The 17,792-nt window shown below is 42.9% G+C and overlaps 1 protein-coding gene across 3 annotated transcripts in view; it reads left to right on the top strand.

Annotated features, from left to right (window-relative positions):
• Window positions 1-4,435: 4,435 nt before the first annotated feature.
• Window positions 4,436-17,792, top strand: part of CDC14A (cell division cycle 14A) — a 121,210-nt gene continuing 107,853 nt past the window's right edge. For 2 of the 3 annotated variants that reach the window (XM_038412211.2, XM_038412214.2), the window contains exons 1-2: window positions 4,926-5,224; window positions 5,818-5,908. In XM_038412211.2, coding sequence (XP_038268139.1) covers window positions 5,119-5,224; window positions 5,818-5,908 — 197 coding nt within the window. In that variant the 5' untranslated portion in view covers window positions 4,926-5,118. Of the gene's footprint in view, window positions 4,571-4,925; window positions 5,225-5,817; window positions 5,909-17,792 lie in introns of those variants that run through there. The other variant, XM_038412213.2, reaches the window with a different exon arrangement.

Consider the following 17,792-nt stretch of genomic DNA (forward strand, 5'->3'; position numbering starts at 1 on the left):
TGTGGCTGAAAAGCAACTCATACTTCTAAAAAAATGTTTTAAGTATAATTCATGGTAGTAACTACAGATATATTTTATGTCTGTCTAGCTATTTTTGCATCTGATCCAGAAGGTACGTTTTGTAAGCATACAGGTCTACTTTATTTTGTTTTACTGTTTGAATTGAATATATTCTATTTTTATTTCCTTGTTTTCAAATGGCAAAGCTAATAAACGTCTATGATAAAAATAAAATGTTGTGTAGTTAATGGAGACATTAGGAAATATGTTGTAGGCTACATTCCTGGCGAGGACTATACTAGATGACTTGTTGGGTCTTTTCAGTCTCTGAATTCTTTGGTTGTACCTATGTTAAATGGACTTGTTACCATCAGCTGATATCAGTTTTGGACTGCTGAACTAGTACTGGAAACGTTTTAAATATACATCCTAAATATAGGACAAAACCATTACAAAAAAATATTCTTGAGACGTGGAAGAAATAGTCTATGGCAATGTAATATAGACACTGACAGATCAGATCACGGAGCCTTGGTGGAATCAAGTCTCAGAACTAAAAAAGGAGTTAGTCCCATCTGCACTAGCAGTAAATATTGTTCTAAATGCTGGTTCAAGGGGATCTGTGGCAGACAACCATTGTCAGGAATGAGTCATTTTCCTAGTGTAGTCATGGTTTATGACTATCATTCTTGTAACAGGTTAGCTGAGAAAAAAGGACTCTTGAGTAATGTTAGAAGTTCTTTACAAGTAGGCTGATTATGACCATGCTTTTTACACTTGTTCTATTAGTTGTATTATAGGATTTGTTTTAGATAGTGTAATCTTGTTAGCCTTAGGAGTTGTCAAATTTTAGGTGGCAAAGTATGTTTTAATGTGAAGACTAAAACTCTGCCTACTGATCTTGTTGGAGTAATCAAAGTAGATTTTATGACAGTGATAACAGTGATAAATAGTATATACATATCTGTGGTCTTTCTACCAGTGCAGACCTCCTTGCAGTAACTCACTGTGCATCAGTTGTTTATTGTTGCTTCTGTGACTTTTTTTTCTTTTCTGTATCAGTTGTCAATTAATAAAGTAAGTGTTTCTCATATTGGTAAATTAATTTGTAGCATTGTTATACAAATTATATACTTATGTACTTTTTTGTCTTATAATAGTACTATTGGCAAATTTTCAAGTGTTAGGTACCTAAGCTGTGCCACAAAATTGGTGTACAAACCCACCCCACCTAACAAATCTTGCCTTTCTGCAGGCAGTCTGGGCAAATAGGTGCAATATGTACCCAAAGGGTTAGGTTAGGCCCCCCCATTTGAAAATTTTGGCATTAAGCATCTAGTTTAAACATAGAAATCAAAGAAAATTAAAATCTCATGCTGCAATTCTAGCCCTAAGTCATCCTCCTGTGCCAAGGAATTCAAAGTTTTACTACTGTATCTTCCTTCAATTGGTGTGGGTAGGAGCTCCATTTGCCATATACTGAAGTTCCAGAAGGAACAGGGTAGTATGACTCTTAGTATGCTGCAAGTCTTAAGCACAATGAGCAGTGTAAAATTTACATTTTAGCCTTAACTGTATTTTCTGATGTTTGTCAAACCCAAATCACCTACCTCTCCGAAGAAAAATAATAGAAGATAGGGAAAAGGGACCCTTCCTGGACAGATGATTAGGCAAGAGGCCTACCCTACAATTTTCCTCAAGATTTTTATTTTTTTTAAAAGGAAAGCAGTCCATATAAAGACCATCCATCCTATCTTCAAATCTGTTTGAAGCTTCCCCCACTAGGACTGGATGAACAAATTCTGAAAATCAGGAGTAGTACAACATGGGAGGTAGAGTTTTATTTACATGAGTTCTTGCCATCTGAAGTTTTTAAACAACTTACTCCCAAGGTACTGGGTTGGTGTGGAAGTAACCCACTTAGGCAACTTTTACTCATGCTGAAAAGTACGTACTTGTGCAAGTAGTCCCTTTAAGTCAGTAAGTGTGAAATTGATCCCTGTGCAAAGTGCTAGCACAAGGTGTATGCACCATATAGTCCCACTTAACCCTGTTTTAACTGGGACTTAAGCTATTACTATTCCAAGTTAATAAAAGGTTGCAGAAAGAGGTCCATAGTGAGGTCAGAACGAAACTGCTTTGCTCTCTTCCTACACCAACAAATCCTTCATGAAAATAAAATAACTAGACATATGCACGTGTAAAGAGTGGTATTTCTGAGCTGGAGGGGACTGAATTGGATGGAGTGGGAGTTGATGGGGAATGGGAAGTTCTAAAATGACAAGGGTTTGGGCTGGTGCACTGAACATGGTGGTCTTTAAAGGGAGGCATGGCCTACCATGGCTGTTGCAGGGCCTCAGACCCGTTAAGACCTCAGGATTGTGACAGCTTTGGTCTCCAGATAAGTTATGTGACTAATCATATGATGAAACTGAGAAAAGGGCCTGATAAGACGAGAGGTATGTCTTATGGCTAAGTCTGAAAAAGACCGAAGCAAGAGAATTGCTCTGACCTGCCAGTGAAGCAACAGCTGTAACGGTTTATCCTCCCCTGGTAAGGATTTGGGAAAGGAGCATGAGTAAGGTTTTGGCTAGCAAATGGGTCAGAGACCACTAGGAACTACTGTAGATGTCTGCAACCGGGGGGAGGGGGGAAGACTATACCCAGAAGGTGATGGAAGGGCTGGGGGAGTCCCTACCATCAAGGGTGAGGAAGACTGTTGTGGACCCTGATATGAGGGGAGAAGAACTACAAAGAAAACCTAAAGGCTTCACAGTCCTTTAATTAAGGACAAGGTGGATGACAGGAAGCTTCCTGTTCAAGTACTCGAATAGAACCAGTATATTCTTAAACAGAGCCCAGAAAGGGACATCCTATTTTGAAACTTTAGCCATGCAGTGTGGAAGGAGCCCAGATGTATGACTGGAGAGGAAACTCAGGCATAATGGTGTGCCTGAGAGAGACTAGGTAATCTGAACTGCCCATATTTGGGCTAGCAAGGGAACGGAATCAATCTGTGAATGGGGGGCGGGGGGAGAGGAGGGTGGTACGGTACAGCTATATTTGAAACTAGGATCACTCTGTGTGGGGGAAGACTGTTATCTAGAGTCCCTCTCCCCCTTACTCTGGGCATCCACTACTAATGCTTCTGCCAGACAGAGCAAAATAAGGGTATCCAACTCTATTTCACCTCCACTGACCTATGGCTACTTATGAAGAAACATCTTTTCTGAATTGACCAAGTGTCAGTCTCTCCTTGTTACCAGGTATAAACAAATTATGAATGCTTTCCCCATAGTCCAGCTACTTCCACAGTCTTAACAGTAGCAACCTCTAATAAATATTAGAACACCGGATAACTTCTTAGAGGCCCCAGAAGAATGGGTTCAGAGTGCCTGAGGCTCAGCCCAATGCACTGGGAATGTTTTATGATGCAGTGTGCAGAAGCTAGCTCTACAATACAGGACAGTAGTTCAAGTGTAATGAAGATGTGAGGCCCAGTTCTGCTCAGACTGACTCTAGCTTCCCAAGTTTTCTAGCCAGCTACCTGTCGGCATTCAGCATTACAGCAAAAAGAAAAGGAGGACTGGCGGCCCCTTAGAGACCAACAGATTTATTTGAGCATAAGCTTTCGTGAGCTACCGCTCACATCAGCGGATGCATCGGATGAAGTGAGCGGTAGCTCACGAAAGCTTATGCTCAAATCAATTTGTTCGTCTCTAAGGGGCCGCAAGTCCTCCTTTTCTTTTTGTGAATACAGGCTAACAGGGCTGCTACTCTGAAACCTAGCACTACAGCAGTTCCTATTATACCTGCGCCAAAGGCGAGGGGCTGTAACCGCTGCCCAGTAGTTACTTCCATAGGAGGGAGTGGAGCCCACACCAAGACCCGCCCTCGGCCCGTACCCCCATCCCAGCCCCCCCCCCCCCCCAAACAGCGAGGCGAGGCTAGCCCTGCCTGTGGAGAACCCTCCCTCCCAGACAGGACTGTGGGGAAACGAATTCAATGGGGGGATTTCCGGGGCACTGGGAAGAGCTTACACCGGAGAAGGGGCGATGTGCGGCGGCTGCGTGTATCCGAGAGTCCACCTGGAGACTTCAAACGTGCCCGCGGAAGTTTTCAGCCTTACTTCCCAGCCCGCCTTTTGCTGCCCCGCCGCAGGCAGCGCGGGCCTGAAGCCAGCCCGTTCAACCCCCCGAGCGAGGGGCGTGTTCTGGAGGGGGCGGCCTCGCAACCCTTCTCCGCCGCGGACTACGAACGCGGGAGGGCGCTCTTAATTGGTTGACCGCCCCGTCCATCAGACTGAAGGCTCCGTCCAGTAGATGGCGCTGAGGAGACCCAGGCCCCGCCCGCACGCTAGCCTCAGTAGAGGAGCGCGCTCTGATGGGAGGTGCTCGCCGCGTGTAACCGAGGCACTTCTGCTCCGCAGCTTCCCAGGCCGTCCTCGGCTCGGCTCGGCTCGGCTCTCCATGACGCTAGTGCAGAGCATGGGGGCTCTCCGGCATTACCGTGCAAGGGGGCCGCCGGGGGCCTGAGGAGGACGGAGCGGAGCGGAGCGGAGCTGGCTGGAGTAAGGAGTCTCCGAAGGGGCGGGGAGGGGGCGGCGCTGGCTGGGGTGTGTGTGTGTAAGGAGTTTCCAAAGGGGCGGGTGTAAGGAGTCTCCGAAGGGGCGGAGAAGAGGATCCCCTTGCAGGCTCTAAGGCAGCAGGCGGAGCAGCCCTGGGTGCGGGGCAGGGGGGGCTCTGAGGGAGGAGCGGAGGCGGGGAGGGACACTAGTCTCTGCTCTCTCCCCCCGGCGCTAGGTCCGGTGTAACAAAGCCTTGGTAACGGGGTTGCTAGCGCGCTGGTCGGCGCCTGGTAACCAGACGCTGCCCCTTTAAGCGGCGGGGGTGTTGCCTTGCCGGAGGGCGGGGAAGATCCGAAGTCCCCTTCGGCGCCCGCCCGCTCCGCGTTGGAGCTGGCAGCTCCCCCCGTCCCTGTCCTCCCTCCCATGCGGGCTGTGGGGACAACGATACTCTGGGCAGCGCGGCCGCAGGCAGGCGGCTCCTCTCGATATGTCCTGGGGGCTCCCTGTCTGCTGAGCCCGCGCAGGTCCCGCCGGAGTCGCCCCGGGGTCCCATGAGTTCAGAGCTGCCCCGCGCCTCGCCGCTCCGCGCGCTCTTTAAGATGGAGCCGGCTCCGTCCGCCTCCGAGTTGCTGGTGGGAGCTTCCGAGTTCCTGAAAGGTGAGAGCCTGAGGGACACGAGGAGCCCGGCTGCCCACGGCCGCGGGACCCTGCCCGGCTGGCCTGGCCCCGCCCCGGGGGACCGTGGCTCCTGCCTTCTCCTCCTCATCCCTGGAGTTCCGTGGCCCTCGCCGTTCTATCCCTGTCCCCGGGGCTCAGGGACCCAGCTCCCCTGGGCTGGGGCTGGTCGTGTTGAAGCCGCTTCCTTCCGTCTCCGTTCGGGTGAGGAGCCAGTCGGCACCTGTCGCCACGGGCTCTGCGCTGGGTAGAAGCCGCCCCCCGTGGCTGTCCCTGTAGCGAGCCCGTCCCGCCGAGCCCTCTCCGGGGGTACAGCAGTGTGCGGCTAAGCGGGGGGCAGCCCGACTTTCTCTTCTCCCTTCTACGCAGGAGAAATGTCGCGGTGCCCCGCCCGCTCGGAGGCCGAGGATTAGAGGGCGGGCGGAGATTGCTCTCTTACCCCCTAGCCTGGAGCTGCCCCTGCTGGCCGGGGAGGAAGGGCTGGGGGGGAATAGTAGGGACGGGTTGGGGGAGGTAGAGAAAGCGAACCGCGACATCTGTATAGCCTTTGTCAGTTGCCTTCAACTTTGTTTCAGATCGATTATATTTTGCTACTTTACGGAATAAACCCAAAAGCACGGTAAATACCCACTATTTCTGTACTGATGAGGAGCTGGTCTATGAAAAGTAAGTTGTCTTTTAGTTTCCGTTGTCCTGCAAGGCTCTTGTTAACTGCTTAACTCTTTTGTTAATTGATGCATTTCAGTCCTCTGTAATGAATGGAGTGTAGTAAAGAACCCAACGTTTATGGTGAACTATATTGCTTTCTCCCCTTAAAGAATAACAAGACTGCAGTGCAATTACTTAACTTGTAGTTGACCCAGAGGTGGGTGGGATGGACATGCTGCTCAGGATTTATTTATAAAGCGAGGCTCTCTTAAGACTAATTAAATCTTATTGGATAAAGTCTTGCATAGAAGTCTGTGTAGGGGAAAGTCAGGTGAAATAACAGTGGCTTCTCTGTTAATAATAATTAATTCCTTGTTTTTTCTATATGCAGAAAAATACCAAGTGATTATTCTTTGGATTTTTTTCTTATTTTTCATTCTATAATTTAAAGATAGTGAAGTTTTAGGTGGGCTCTTAAAAGGACACATGCAGCTTGAAATCTAGTCAGATTACGAAAAAAATAAGGGGTATCTTGTACTGATAGTTTTGTAGGCTTAATAAATAAGGATGTTTGTTTTTCTTTCCTGTGGGATGAAAGACCAACACCTGCAAGGGAAACTGACAATTCAAGGTCAGCAGTGAAATTGACTGTACACAAAGTGGTGTCAGCTGCACAAAATAAGCTGAAAAATAGAGATTAAAGAAAACTATTCATAAATGTTGAAAGTAAAAGCACTTTTAGATGTATGTGTTTTCTTAAATTGGCTGTGGCCCATCTCAATAACATTATTAAAACAAAAAGAAAAGGAGTACCCGTGGCACCTTAGAGACTAACAAATTGGCCAAATGCATCCGATGAAGTGAGCTGTAGCTCACGAAAGCTTATGCTCTAATAAATTTGTTAGTCTCTAAGGTGCCACGGGTACTCCTTTTCTTTTTGCGAATACAGACTAACACGGCTGCTACTCTGAAACCTGTCATTATTAAAACAAGGTGGTGCTGTTATCATGTTACCTATTTTATTTGTATGATCTGAACTCAAAGAGAATTATACTTCATGCAACAAAGTGAGGCTATGCCTCAAACTGTAGGATACAAAACACTATTAAAAACTCAAGAGAACCAGATTATATCTTGAATGGGTATGCTCCGTAGCTTAGTTATTATAGAATGGGCATCCAGAGTTGTGGCAGTAATACACAAATGTGGCATCCTGATACTGGGGCCAAGGAGAGAGGCATGAAGAATAGGGATCTGAGAAGAATAAGTTTAAACTTCATGTGCTCGTTCGCTCGTAATCTTGGTTATTTGGGGCATTCAGTACACAAATATATTTAGCAATATTTAACTGTCTGACCCTAAAGAATTTGGTTTTATTCTTTTTACATGCAAAGGTTCACTTAATACAGTGCAGCCATATAAAGATGTATAAATTGCTCTGTTGGGGGAAGTGAGAGAGAGTTGTTTATCTGTTATGGCTCTGAGGGAGTATTTTTGTTTGCATTTGGTATATCGCCCTCTGTAAAACTGTTTTGGGTTCCTGACAGCTTGATGAATCTGTATTTTCTGCTTGGATAAAAATAATTCTTGCTGCTTTTTTACCTGTTTGCAGATTAGTTGCTTTTGTGGGTGTGATTGTGTGTCAAGAGGGACAACATGATGAAAAATTTCATATTCAGGCAGGTTTAACCTTGTAGAGGCTCTGAGGATTCTTGGAAAAACTTCATACTGTGATTGAGACTTAGTGCATGTCTATACTTAAAACTCTGCAGCTGCTCCACTGTAATACTTCAGTGAAGATGCTGCTACACCAGGGGGAGAGCGTCTCCTGTCAGTGTAGTTTATCCACCTCTGTGAGAGGCAGTAGTTATGTTGACAGGAGAAGCCCTCCTATTGACATAGGACTGTTTACAGTGGAGTTAGGTTAGTATAACTGCATCACTCATGGTGGATTTTTCACACCCCTGAGCAACATAGTTATACCAATGTATGATTATAGTGTAGACCCTGGCCAAAGATGCATGTCCATGGCTGACTAAATTATGCAGCAGGGTTCTGGGTCTGTTAATGGTGCTATCCTATCTTAAACTTTTAGGCCGCGATTCAAGCAGTCTGCTCTTGACAGAATCTTGCTAATTATTGTGCTTTCTGGGGCTTGAATTAATCGCTTGTTCAGTGCTTGCAGTACTCAGTCTCCAGATTTTTCTTCAATCTTGGTTTAAGCCTAGATATGATGCAGAAATTGTATGGGTCTCATTATGGTTATTGATCTGGATCAAGTGGTCATGCTAATTCTTATTTCTGTCAGGTGACTTTGATATTGCTGATCACAAGATAATTGTGATGTGTGTGCAGTTTATGACCAGGCAAATACTGTTTTGGGCTTCAGTATTAATTATACACAGATAACATCAAGCTCTGTTTTCTTTTTATTGCATTTGGATGGGACTGTATATATCTGGATTAGGGCAAAGTGGCTGAGAAAACCTGGTAAGACCGAGATAATGTTTTTAGAGTAGGGGGAACAGCTGGCAGCAATAGTGACATTGGCGTCCCTTCTGAAGAGATTTGCCCTCTTGTTAGAAGCATTTGCAACTTGGAGATACCCTTTGATGCCCGGCTAATTTTAGTAAAGTAACACTACTTTACTAAAGTAGCAGCGAAAGCACTTTAGGCTGTACTTGTATGGTGAAAAAGCCTGACAACTTGTGGATATGGACCTTGCTACAGTTATCTTTGTCCATATTCAATCACTGCAATATGGTCTGCTTGAGGAGACCAGCAAAACACTTGGAAGTTTCACCTCGTGCACAATGCATTGGCCAGATTATTTAGGCAAGGGCTGTGTTAGAAACTTTCAGTCAAATAGCAGTCTTGGTTAAGTGTGACTTTTTTTTCCCCCCAGCAACAGTCCTAAGGTTGATGAAGTTATATTGGCATAAAGTGTTTTTGCTGGTATAGTGTATTTCACACACTGAACCAGTGTAAACTATACTGGAAAAAGCATTCTTTTGCTGGTATTAAGGGCTTAAGACTGCCAGATTCTTCTATAGTTATACCAACAAATCTTTTCAAGCGTAGACTAGACCTTGGTAGCATTTCTTGAGCTAGCACAATACCTGTGTTTCATGATCTTCATTAGCTTCCTATTTAACTTTTGGATGTAATTCAAAGTTCTGGGTTTATTTCTCCTATGGCACTTTTTATGTCTTGTGGCTTAGCTACCTCAGACCACCTGCCTCTCTTCCCAATTTGCACCCCACAATTGAGATTCCCCAGGTTAGGTGCTTCATATCTAAATGTCTGGGCTGGTGACAAGACGTTAACTACTGTAATTTTTGTATCGGTTTAATGGCAAGCAGAATTTGACCCACCATTTAAAAATATAAATTGACTTCCTTTATATGCAAGATGGCTTTAATTGGACATTTTTAATTCTAAACATTCTTCTAAAGGAAAAAACTATAAAGCTTCAGTATATACAGATTTTGAACTTGCTACTTAAAAATAATTGAAATCAAAACTTCACTCATTATTGTTATGGTCAGAAAGATTTATCTGTATTTTACTTCCTCACTGGAGGGACACCTTACTTCCGATATACAGTATCCAGGAAACATATACAGAAATTCAAGAGGGGGTGAAAAAACCAGTTGGAAAAACTCTACAGTCCAAATAGTGCATCCCTTCATTTTCAGACATGTCTGAAATGTCCTGGTAATCAGCCTACCTTTTGCGGAAACGTTGTAAAATTGCCCTTATATTTTTAGGGCATGTGTCTAAAGACATTTTGTATGCAATGCTTTGAGTGTCTCCTCCCTTCCCCCTCCCCCCCCCCCATTAAAATTCTAAAGCAATACTGACAGGTTTCAGAGTAGCAGCCGTGTTAGTCTGTGTTCGCAAAAAGAAAAGGAGTACTTGTGGCACCATAGAGACTAACAAATTTATTTGAGCATAAGCTTTCGTGAGCTACAGCATCTGATGAAGTGAGCTGAAGCTCAAAAGCTTATGCTCAAATAAATTTGTTAGTCTCTAAGGTGCCACAAGTACTCCTTTTCTTAAAGCAATACTCAAACTCTCCATCAGATTTGGTCCTGTAATGGTAGCCTTCTACTAACTCAGCCTGAATAACTCCTATAATGGGCTAATTATAGAATAAGTCCTGTTCAGTGTTAGATTATAGAGGTATTCTCAAAAATCAATCTTGCCAAATAGCAGAACTTTATAATGTTTTAAATGACTTTACAGGAATAGTGATGTGTATTTCCTTGTCCACCAACATCCATTGCCCGTTTTAACATAGCTTTAGCAGTACGCTTGTTAATTGATCTTTGAGTCACTAGGAAGAGCACAGAAATGTTGTTTCATAGATTAATGAAAAAATAGTTTAGTTTTTTTGTACACAGAATGACAATTAAAAAAACAAAAACCAACAACCTTTTTTCCAGGGGAAGGGATTAACTGTAGATATTAATAAACTAGGTGGCAATTAGCAGCCGGCATACAGATTTTAAGCAATATATACCTCCATTCAACTGGCTAATGCCAGATTTTGCCTTGACATTTGTTACCCCTCACATAAATTTTATACTGTATACCAGATATGGATGGCTTCAAAAGTACTTTTCCCCCTATGAAACTTGGGTCGTCTGCAGGGAAGCGTGCGGTGGCCTAGCAACAGTACACTCCACATGTTTTATTCATGTATTTCTCTGAAGATAGCAGGTTGTAGCAAAATTGGGAATAGAATATAAATCTCCTGATTGCTGGTTGGGTGTCATATCAGCTAGACCATCTACCTTCTAATAATACCTGTCTCTTTAGATTGTAGGCTGTCTGTGGCAATAACTGTCTTACTACATGTTTGTACAGTGCCTAGCACAATGAAACGCCAATCTCAGTTGGGACCTCTAGGTCTTACTGTAATTTAAAATAATTTTGTAACTACACTTATTTGACCCAAAAAAATGCAATCACACCAGTTTCAATAATGTTGGTAATTTATTTTAAAATACCTGTCAGCAACTATGTCTGTAACAACACAGACAACAAAAAAGATCCAGGAAATATTTTTGACAAATTGATTCATTACTAGGTATATGAATATAGAACTCCAAGTACTAATTCATTTAAACGACAATACAGAAACATATTTCTTGCACCCCCTCAGAAGCAGTGCAAAGGCCTGGGGGAGTCAGGAATAATGGAGGAGCTGAGGGAGAGGGAAGTAATTGCTGGGAAGGAGCCTGGGTGTGAACTTGAAGGGTTGTGTGGGAGAAGTATGGAATGGGGTTTTTTTTGGGTGGGGCAGGATTGTTAGGAATCCTCCACCTTGCAGACTCTGGCTGACCCAAGTCCCCCTCATTCAGTCAGCACATGTGTCCTGCACCACCCCCCATGCAGCTCCTGCCCCAAACTGTCCTCCCATGCTAGTCCTTCTGAACCCCAGTCTGTGCCCCCCCACAGGAGCCCCATGTGCCCCATGCTGGCTGTCCCCCCATATCCTGTGCCTCCTGGCCTGGACCCACGGGCAGAGCACTGTGAGGAAGTCAGATTAATTCCCTTCTCTATCCACAGCTGGTGCAGCTCCTGCCTGGGAAGGGCTGCTCTCTGTTCTGGTACCACAGCAGCCCCTGGTGGGTGAAAGGAGCATCTGCACAGTATTTTCTGTGGAGGAGGGGAATTCTGTGCTGCATGTGAATTCTGCACATGTGCAGTAGTGCAGAATTCCACCAGGAGTAAAAATTGTGTGCATCATTCAGAATGCCTTGCTACACAGGCCCTTTTTGTTTAAAATTGTTAGCATTTGAAATCAACTGAGGCGCTCAAGCTGCTATTGCAAAAGGGGAGAGGATCTTTAAGGTATCGATCCAGTACCCAAACTGTTTATGGGACACTATAGGTATAAAAAGAATGTCCCAAACTACTGCGGGATATGTGAGTAATCATGCAACTGATGAAATTACAAATGTATATAGAAGAAATTATAGCCTGCCTTTTATGGTGATACCACTATAAGAACCCAAAACTCATAAGGTGTGTTCAACAGGGTTGTAGAAACTCTGAGCTCTTTCTCTGAAGCCCATCGCTGTGCATTCATTGAAGCAGTGTATATATTTCCTAACTAGTAACTCCAGACACTCAGGCAGAAGATTGTCAGCCTACTAGTTATCAGGAACACATCCTCTGATCGCTCTCAATATTTAAGATCTGTCCCCCTACCACAGCTCTTGGTTCTTCAAAAAGTACCCTTGAAGAGTCCGTAAAAATGATTTGCTGTTAAACATTCCATTTATAAATAGGAATTTTGAGGCCCCATCGCTGTGGCTTTTGAGGTGTTTGGTCTCGAGTATTGGTCACTCCTATCATTAAAGATAACTCTTGTATACTGTAATTATTTTTATAGTCCAAAGTATATGCAAAGCATGACTGAATTATGATGAAAATTAAAGATGGGAATGAAATTGAGTCAGAATTGCATACTCGGTACTCTTGCTCAAACTTTCAAATCAAATGTCTCAATATTTTATCAATTGAAATACTTTTAAAAGCTATTTAAGCCCATCTCATCTGGTAGCTATCTTGAATTTCACTATTGTAATGATGACTGTTCTGGTTAAATATATTGTGTTATTTTTACACCATGGCATGATAGTTGAGAGCTTGTATTAAAACCACTTTCTTTCTCTTGCCAACCTTATATATCATCAAATTAAAGGGAAAAAGCTGAATGCAATTATCCAGCTGTGACTACATTACGTAAAATTGGTTCTGATCTAGTGAAGGTTATAAGTGAAACTTTCTAGTCTTAAGATGACTGGGCTCTCTCCAAGAGGTACATGCTTTCATCAGTAAAAGGTATGCCATTTTTTGATGCCTTCAAGGATGTAGAGCTGATAAGTAACCCAGCTCGCAGATGATCATTTGGCACACAGACATGGCCTGTCTTAGATAGACCTAATAGTTAATGAGTCAGGCCCTGGTAAATAGCTTTCTTCAAGAAGAATAGTGGCTCTTGTTCTTTGTTTTTCAGCAAACAGATCTGGGTTGGGCATCCTACACTTGACTGATTAACATACAGTAGGCTTTCACTTGTTACATCAACAAACTAGAGAGCTTGCTGGACATGTTTCAATTTTGGGTACTTTTTTATCAAAAAATTTTATTCCACTACTGCAGTAATGAAGCATAAGGATCCTTCACTGTCTTCCTAAATTATAGAGCCTTTAATCAACTATTTATTCTGGTTGGTAATTATATTTATTATCAAGACATCACAGATATTATGCCACCAGAGACACTTTGTGAACAGCTGCAGAAGTAATTAATGTGACAGTGGAACATTTTGTACAGCATTTACTTCATATCAGCAAGAGGATCTAGGTTAACTTACTCAAACTGTGATATATTGCTGTGGACCAAGCAAGCTTAATTCAGAGAATATATATCCTTGTTTTTGAGGTTAGGAAGTAGTAAAGTCAGTATCTTGAATGCTTACTATGCAATAAAGTTAATTGGTACTGTCTAGAGCTGTATTGGTATGAAATGTCGTCTTCACTGCCTTCATACGTTGAAAGAAGCAGTTTCTTTTTCCTGACAGAGCAATGATAAATTTTCACGTTCTTCACAAAGTTAAGTCTCTTTACTTAACTGTGGTGACCCAGTAATTGTAGCTGTGCAGAAAGCCCTGAATGCTCCCTGATTCAGTGGCTGTAGGACCAATAATGAATGTTTAGACTACCCTTGTCACGCCACCCATGAGCTATCACTTCACACATAAAACAGTGAGTTCTTTGTTCATTTCAACAGCATGTGATGATGTTAAATCGAACATCAGTTGGAACATCAGTTGACCAAGGTTGCAGAAAGAGGTCCATAGTGAGGTCAGAACGAAACTGTTTTGCTCTCTTCCTACACCAACAAATCCTTCATGAAAATAAAATAACTAGACATATGCACGTGAACTTGCATCCCAACTGATGTTCATCAGTTGACCAATCTTGTCAGGCAATAGAATACAAGAAAAGCCATTTTAGAAGGCTAACATGGAGTACAAGCAAGAGACCATACATCATGTGTATGGGAATACTTTGTGGCAAAACACGAGTTTCTTCAAATACTGATCCACCCTTGGGGAGTGGTGGGAAACAAAACAAAACAAAAAAACCCTCCCCTCAAAACATTTGTGCTGAACTTTGACCTAATTAACAATTTTCTGCACTTGTACTGTGCCTCTCCTCAACATCTCGAAGGGGCATCTGTACATGTGTTTCTCTCACTGAAGGATAAACAAATCACCAAAAACTGCACTGCGAGTTAGTACCAATCAAAAATAGAACTTGCCTTCTGATTCCCAGGCTCCAACTTTCACCACTGTACACCATGCTGCCTCCCTGCTTGGACAAACTTGCTGAGGAACTTCAAATTCCTTAAGGTGGTTTCTTTTCCCAAAGAGAAGGGGCTTCCAGCATGCTCTGAAAATGATCGTACTCTGATTTTAAAAAAATAAATAAATAAAAAATTGTTCTATAACTAAACCTTCTTGACTGAGAACTTTATATCCCGCTCATAAGCTTTTTCCTGGTTTCTGAGGCACCTTATCTCAGGACTGCTTCTCTATTGATAGTTTCACTAATGGAAGTTCAGTCATTGATGCCAATGGGTCTTGATTCATTGATGGTTTTGAAGATCAGGACTGAAGTCCTGAAGAGGAGTGGAAACTTGCTGAGGGAATGAAGCACATAGTGTTCTATTTATGTAGGCCGGAGTCCCTGAGTTGCATTCCCATTCGCTCCTAAGTATAGTGACCTACAGTAATTCAGCATGGAGACGGAGAGCACAGGGATCACTGTGGCCAGATTCTTGTATGGAAGGAAGAGTCATAGTTTTTTAGCAAATTGGAAGAAGTGATGAACTGAGAGCAGGACACCTTGGCTTTGAACCGCTCTGATAGGTGGACAGGAGGAAGCTTTCAGTGGAAAGGAGAATAAAGACCCTGCCAGTTCTCTAAAGCATTTCTACTTTCCGACTAATCTGTGATTTTTTGCTTGAGTTTACATATCTGGACATTAGAATTGCTGACACAAAGGATTTGCTGCTTGGTGGTTTAACTTGGGTATTCCCCCTAATCAACAATAACATTGCCTTTCATGAAAGGTAATAGTTACCTCGGAGGATATGCGCTAGAATCATGGAGAACAATGAAGAGCTGGATTGCTCTGGATTAGTAATGAGCTATGGCACAACACTGAATCAAGAATTCAGGAGATCCAATAGCTTCAGCCCTTCTTGACCATCACAGCAGTGTTAGGATTTGTCCTGGGACATACTCTTTGTTTTTGGACATCTTGAAATCTTGGGGGTCAGGTGTCTGGGCTTGTGTGAAAACATGCTTGGATTCAGTCACCACAAGTCTGACATGATAATATTATTTCTGCATCCCCTGCCATCAGCATATCATGCAGAGAAGATGCTAAAACTAGTCTGCCAAACCAGAATAAAATTGTGCCCTCTTTCTTTCAAATGAGCTACAATTATTGTCATTGGATTCATGAGAACTTGGGAAGCTGAATGGCAGGGCACAATAATTTTACAGACTAATATTCACATAAATACCTAGTCCTTTCTTCTCTGAGCAGGATTGTTAGGTACCAGATTGTTAAAGTCTGTGGGGGTCTTTCTGAAGGTTAATGTGTCTGCATCCAGGCTGAACTGAGGACTTCTAAGGAATAAAATTGACATCCCAAAGTATCCACTGATTTTAGAAAGTGCTTGTTCAATACATTATAATTTGATTTTTCTATTTTTAAATTTGTAGAAAATTATTTTAGAGTTCAAGAGTGCCAGATTCATAGCACTAAAGACTCAAGTCTTCTGTTAAAATACCACATAACTACAGCATGTGAAAACACCCCTGTTCCCATTGATTTTAAAATGTGCCTCAGTTCCGACTTGGAAGGACCATATCAAGAAGTCAAAGAACAAATTCTCTAAGCTTTAACCTTTTGGCCTGCCTGCTGAGGCAGCTTCCATAAGGTGCCATAAATAGGGATGAAATTGTTGTTGATGATCTTTTGATTTGGAGACCATTAGCTCATTTCACAAAGGCTACCAGATGATATTTTGTCACTGCCAACCTAAGACAGATTCATACCAGTGATTTAGGCTCTTAATCTCATTACCATTTCCCCTAGGTCAGGGGTTCTCCAAATTTTATTAATAATATGGCCCGTCTCTTAATCTCCTGCATTTATAATGTAACATCACTGTTGAAAGTATGGAATACTTGCATAGCAAAGCAGGCCTGGTCATATACTTTCAATTTTTTTGTTTGGCAGTTGGAAAATTGGGGTTTTGACCAAACAATTTTTCTTGGAAGAATTGAATGCCCCAAACTCAAAATATCCATATTTGGATATGCCACCATTGCTACATGGGCATTCTAGTTCAGTTGCCCCAAGTTGCTGATCTCCTCAGTGGGCCAGGCTTCCCAGCTGGACTGTGGCTGTGTCTACACTAGAGGGCTTACAGCAGTGCAGCTGTAAGATCTCTCGTGTAGCTGTTCTATGCAACCAGGAGAGAGCTTGTCTGTCAACCAAGTTCTGTGCACACTATCACCTATGTCAGTGTAATTGTCACTCGGGGGAGGTGTACAATATTCACACTCCTGAGTGACTGGCAAGTTTTGCCAACATAAGTGGTAATGTGGACAATGTCTCCCTTCATGATGAGAGGAAGTAATCCTGCATCATGAGAGATGTAGGCTATGGTACATGATGGGAGGTTAGTCTGTAGAAGAGAATGGACATATTAGGCACCTATGCTATAGCTTTCATGAGGAACCATGATGACATTTTCAAATAGAAATTTTCTGACATTGAGTCAACTTTTTTCTTTGTTACTGAAGATTCAAAATTTCTATGTGATGGAAAATCCCTGTTTTCCTAACACAACTATGAAAAAGAAATAGGCAATTACTTAGTATACTAACTGCTCTAATATAAGTGTGTTAATGACACTGGCCACTTTTGTTCTTCTGCCCCTTGCATCCTGTTCCTCTTTTTCTCTCTACGTATGTTTTTCTAATGCCTGGTTCACCCCTCCCCCCAACACACACGCACCCTGCCCCCATTTCTCTTGGTAAGTGGTTGGCTCTTGTAGTGAGTAATCCTGTTTTCTTTCTTCCTTTTAAGCATCAGAGGCAGGTAGGGAACTCCTTTGCTTCCAGATGTTTTTAGGTCACCTAGGTCCAGTTTGTAAGGAGAAAATGACACCTGTAGAAGTGTCTGGAAATGAGGAGAGCTAATGCTGATTGGTCAGTTTTCTAGGGGCCACCAGCAACTAGTATGTAGACCACAGTTTGGGAGTCATTGTCCTAAAGCATGAAGTCCCTAAGCAGTTGTTTGTCAAACTTCACTAAAGAATGTCCTGGGTGTGACGAGTTGAGTCACAGAAACCCCCTTTGGGAACTGCCACCTGATGTGCTGGGACTGCTTCTGAGCCCATTTTCCCTGGCAGCTTGGGACTTCAGTACCTTGCCTGGTTGTGCCAGACACACTAGCCTGCTACAAACACAGACTCAGGTCTGAACCACGTCTCCCAAAAGCTGCAGGCTTAACTGAAAACAGCTTAAGAAGTGCTCCTGTCTCCAACACCCAGATACCCAGTTCCCAATGGGATCCAAACCCCAAATTAATCCATTTTACTGTGTATAAAGCTTATACAGGGTAAACTCATAAATTGTTCGCCATCTATAACACTGATAGAGAGAGATGCACAGCTGTTTGCTCCCCCAGGAATGAATTAATTACTCTGGGTTAATAAGTAAAATGTGATTTTATTAAATATAAAAAGTAGGATTTAAGAGGTTCAAGTAATAACAGACAGAACAAAGTGAATTACC

This window comes from Dermochelys coriacea, chromosome 8 (genome assembly GCF_009764565.3).
Source record: "Dermochelys coriacea isolate rDerCor1 chromosome 8, rDerCor1.pri.v4, whole genome shotgun sequence".
Lineage (NCBI taxonomy): Eukaryota > Metazoa > Chordata > Testudines > Dermochelyidae > Dermochelys > Dermochelys coriacea.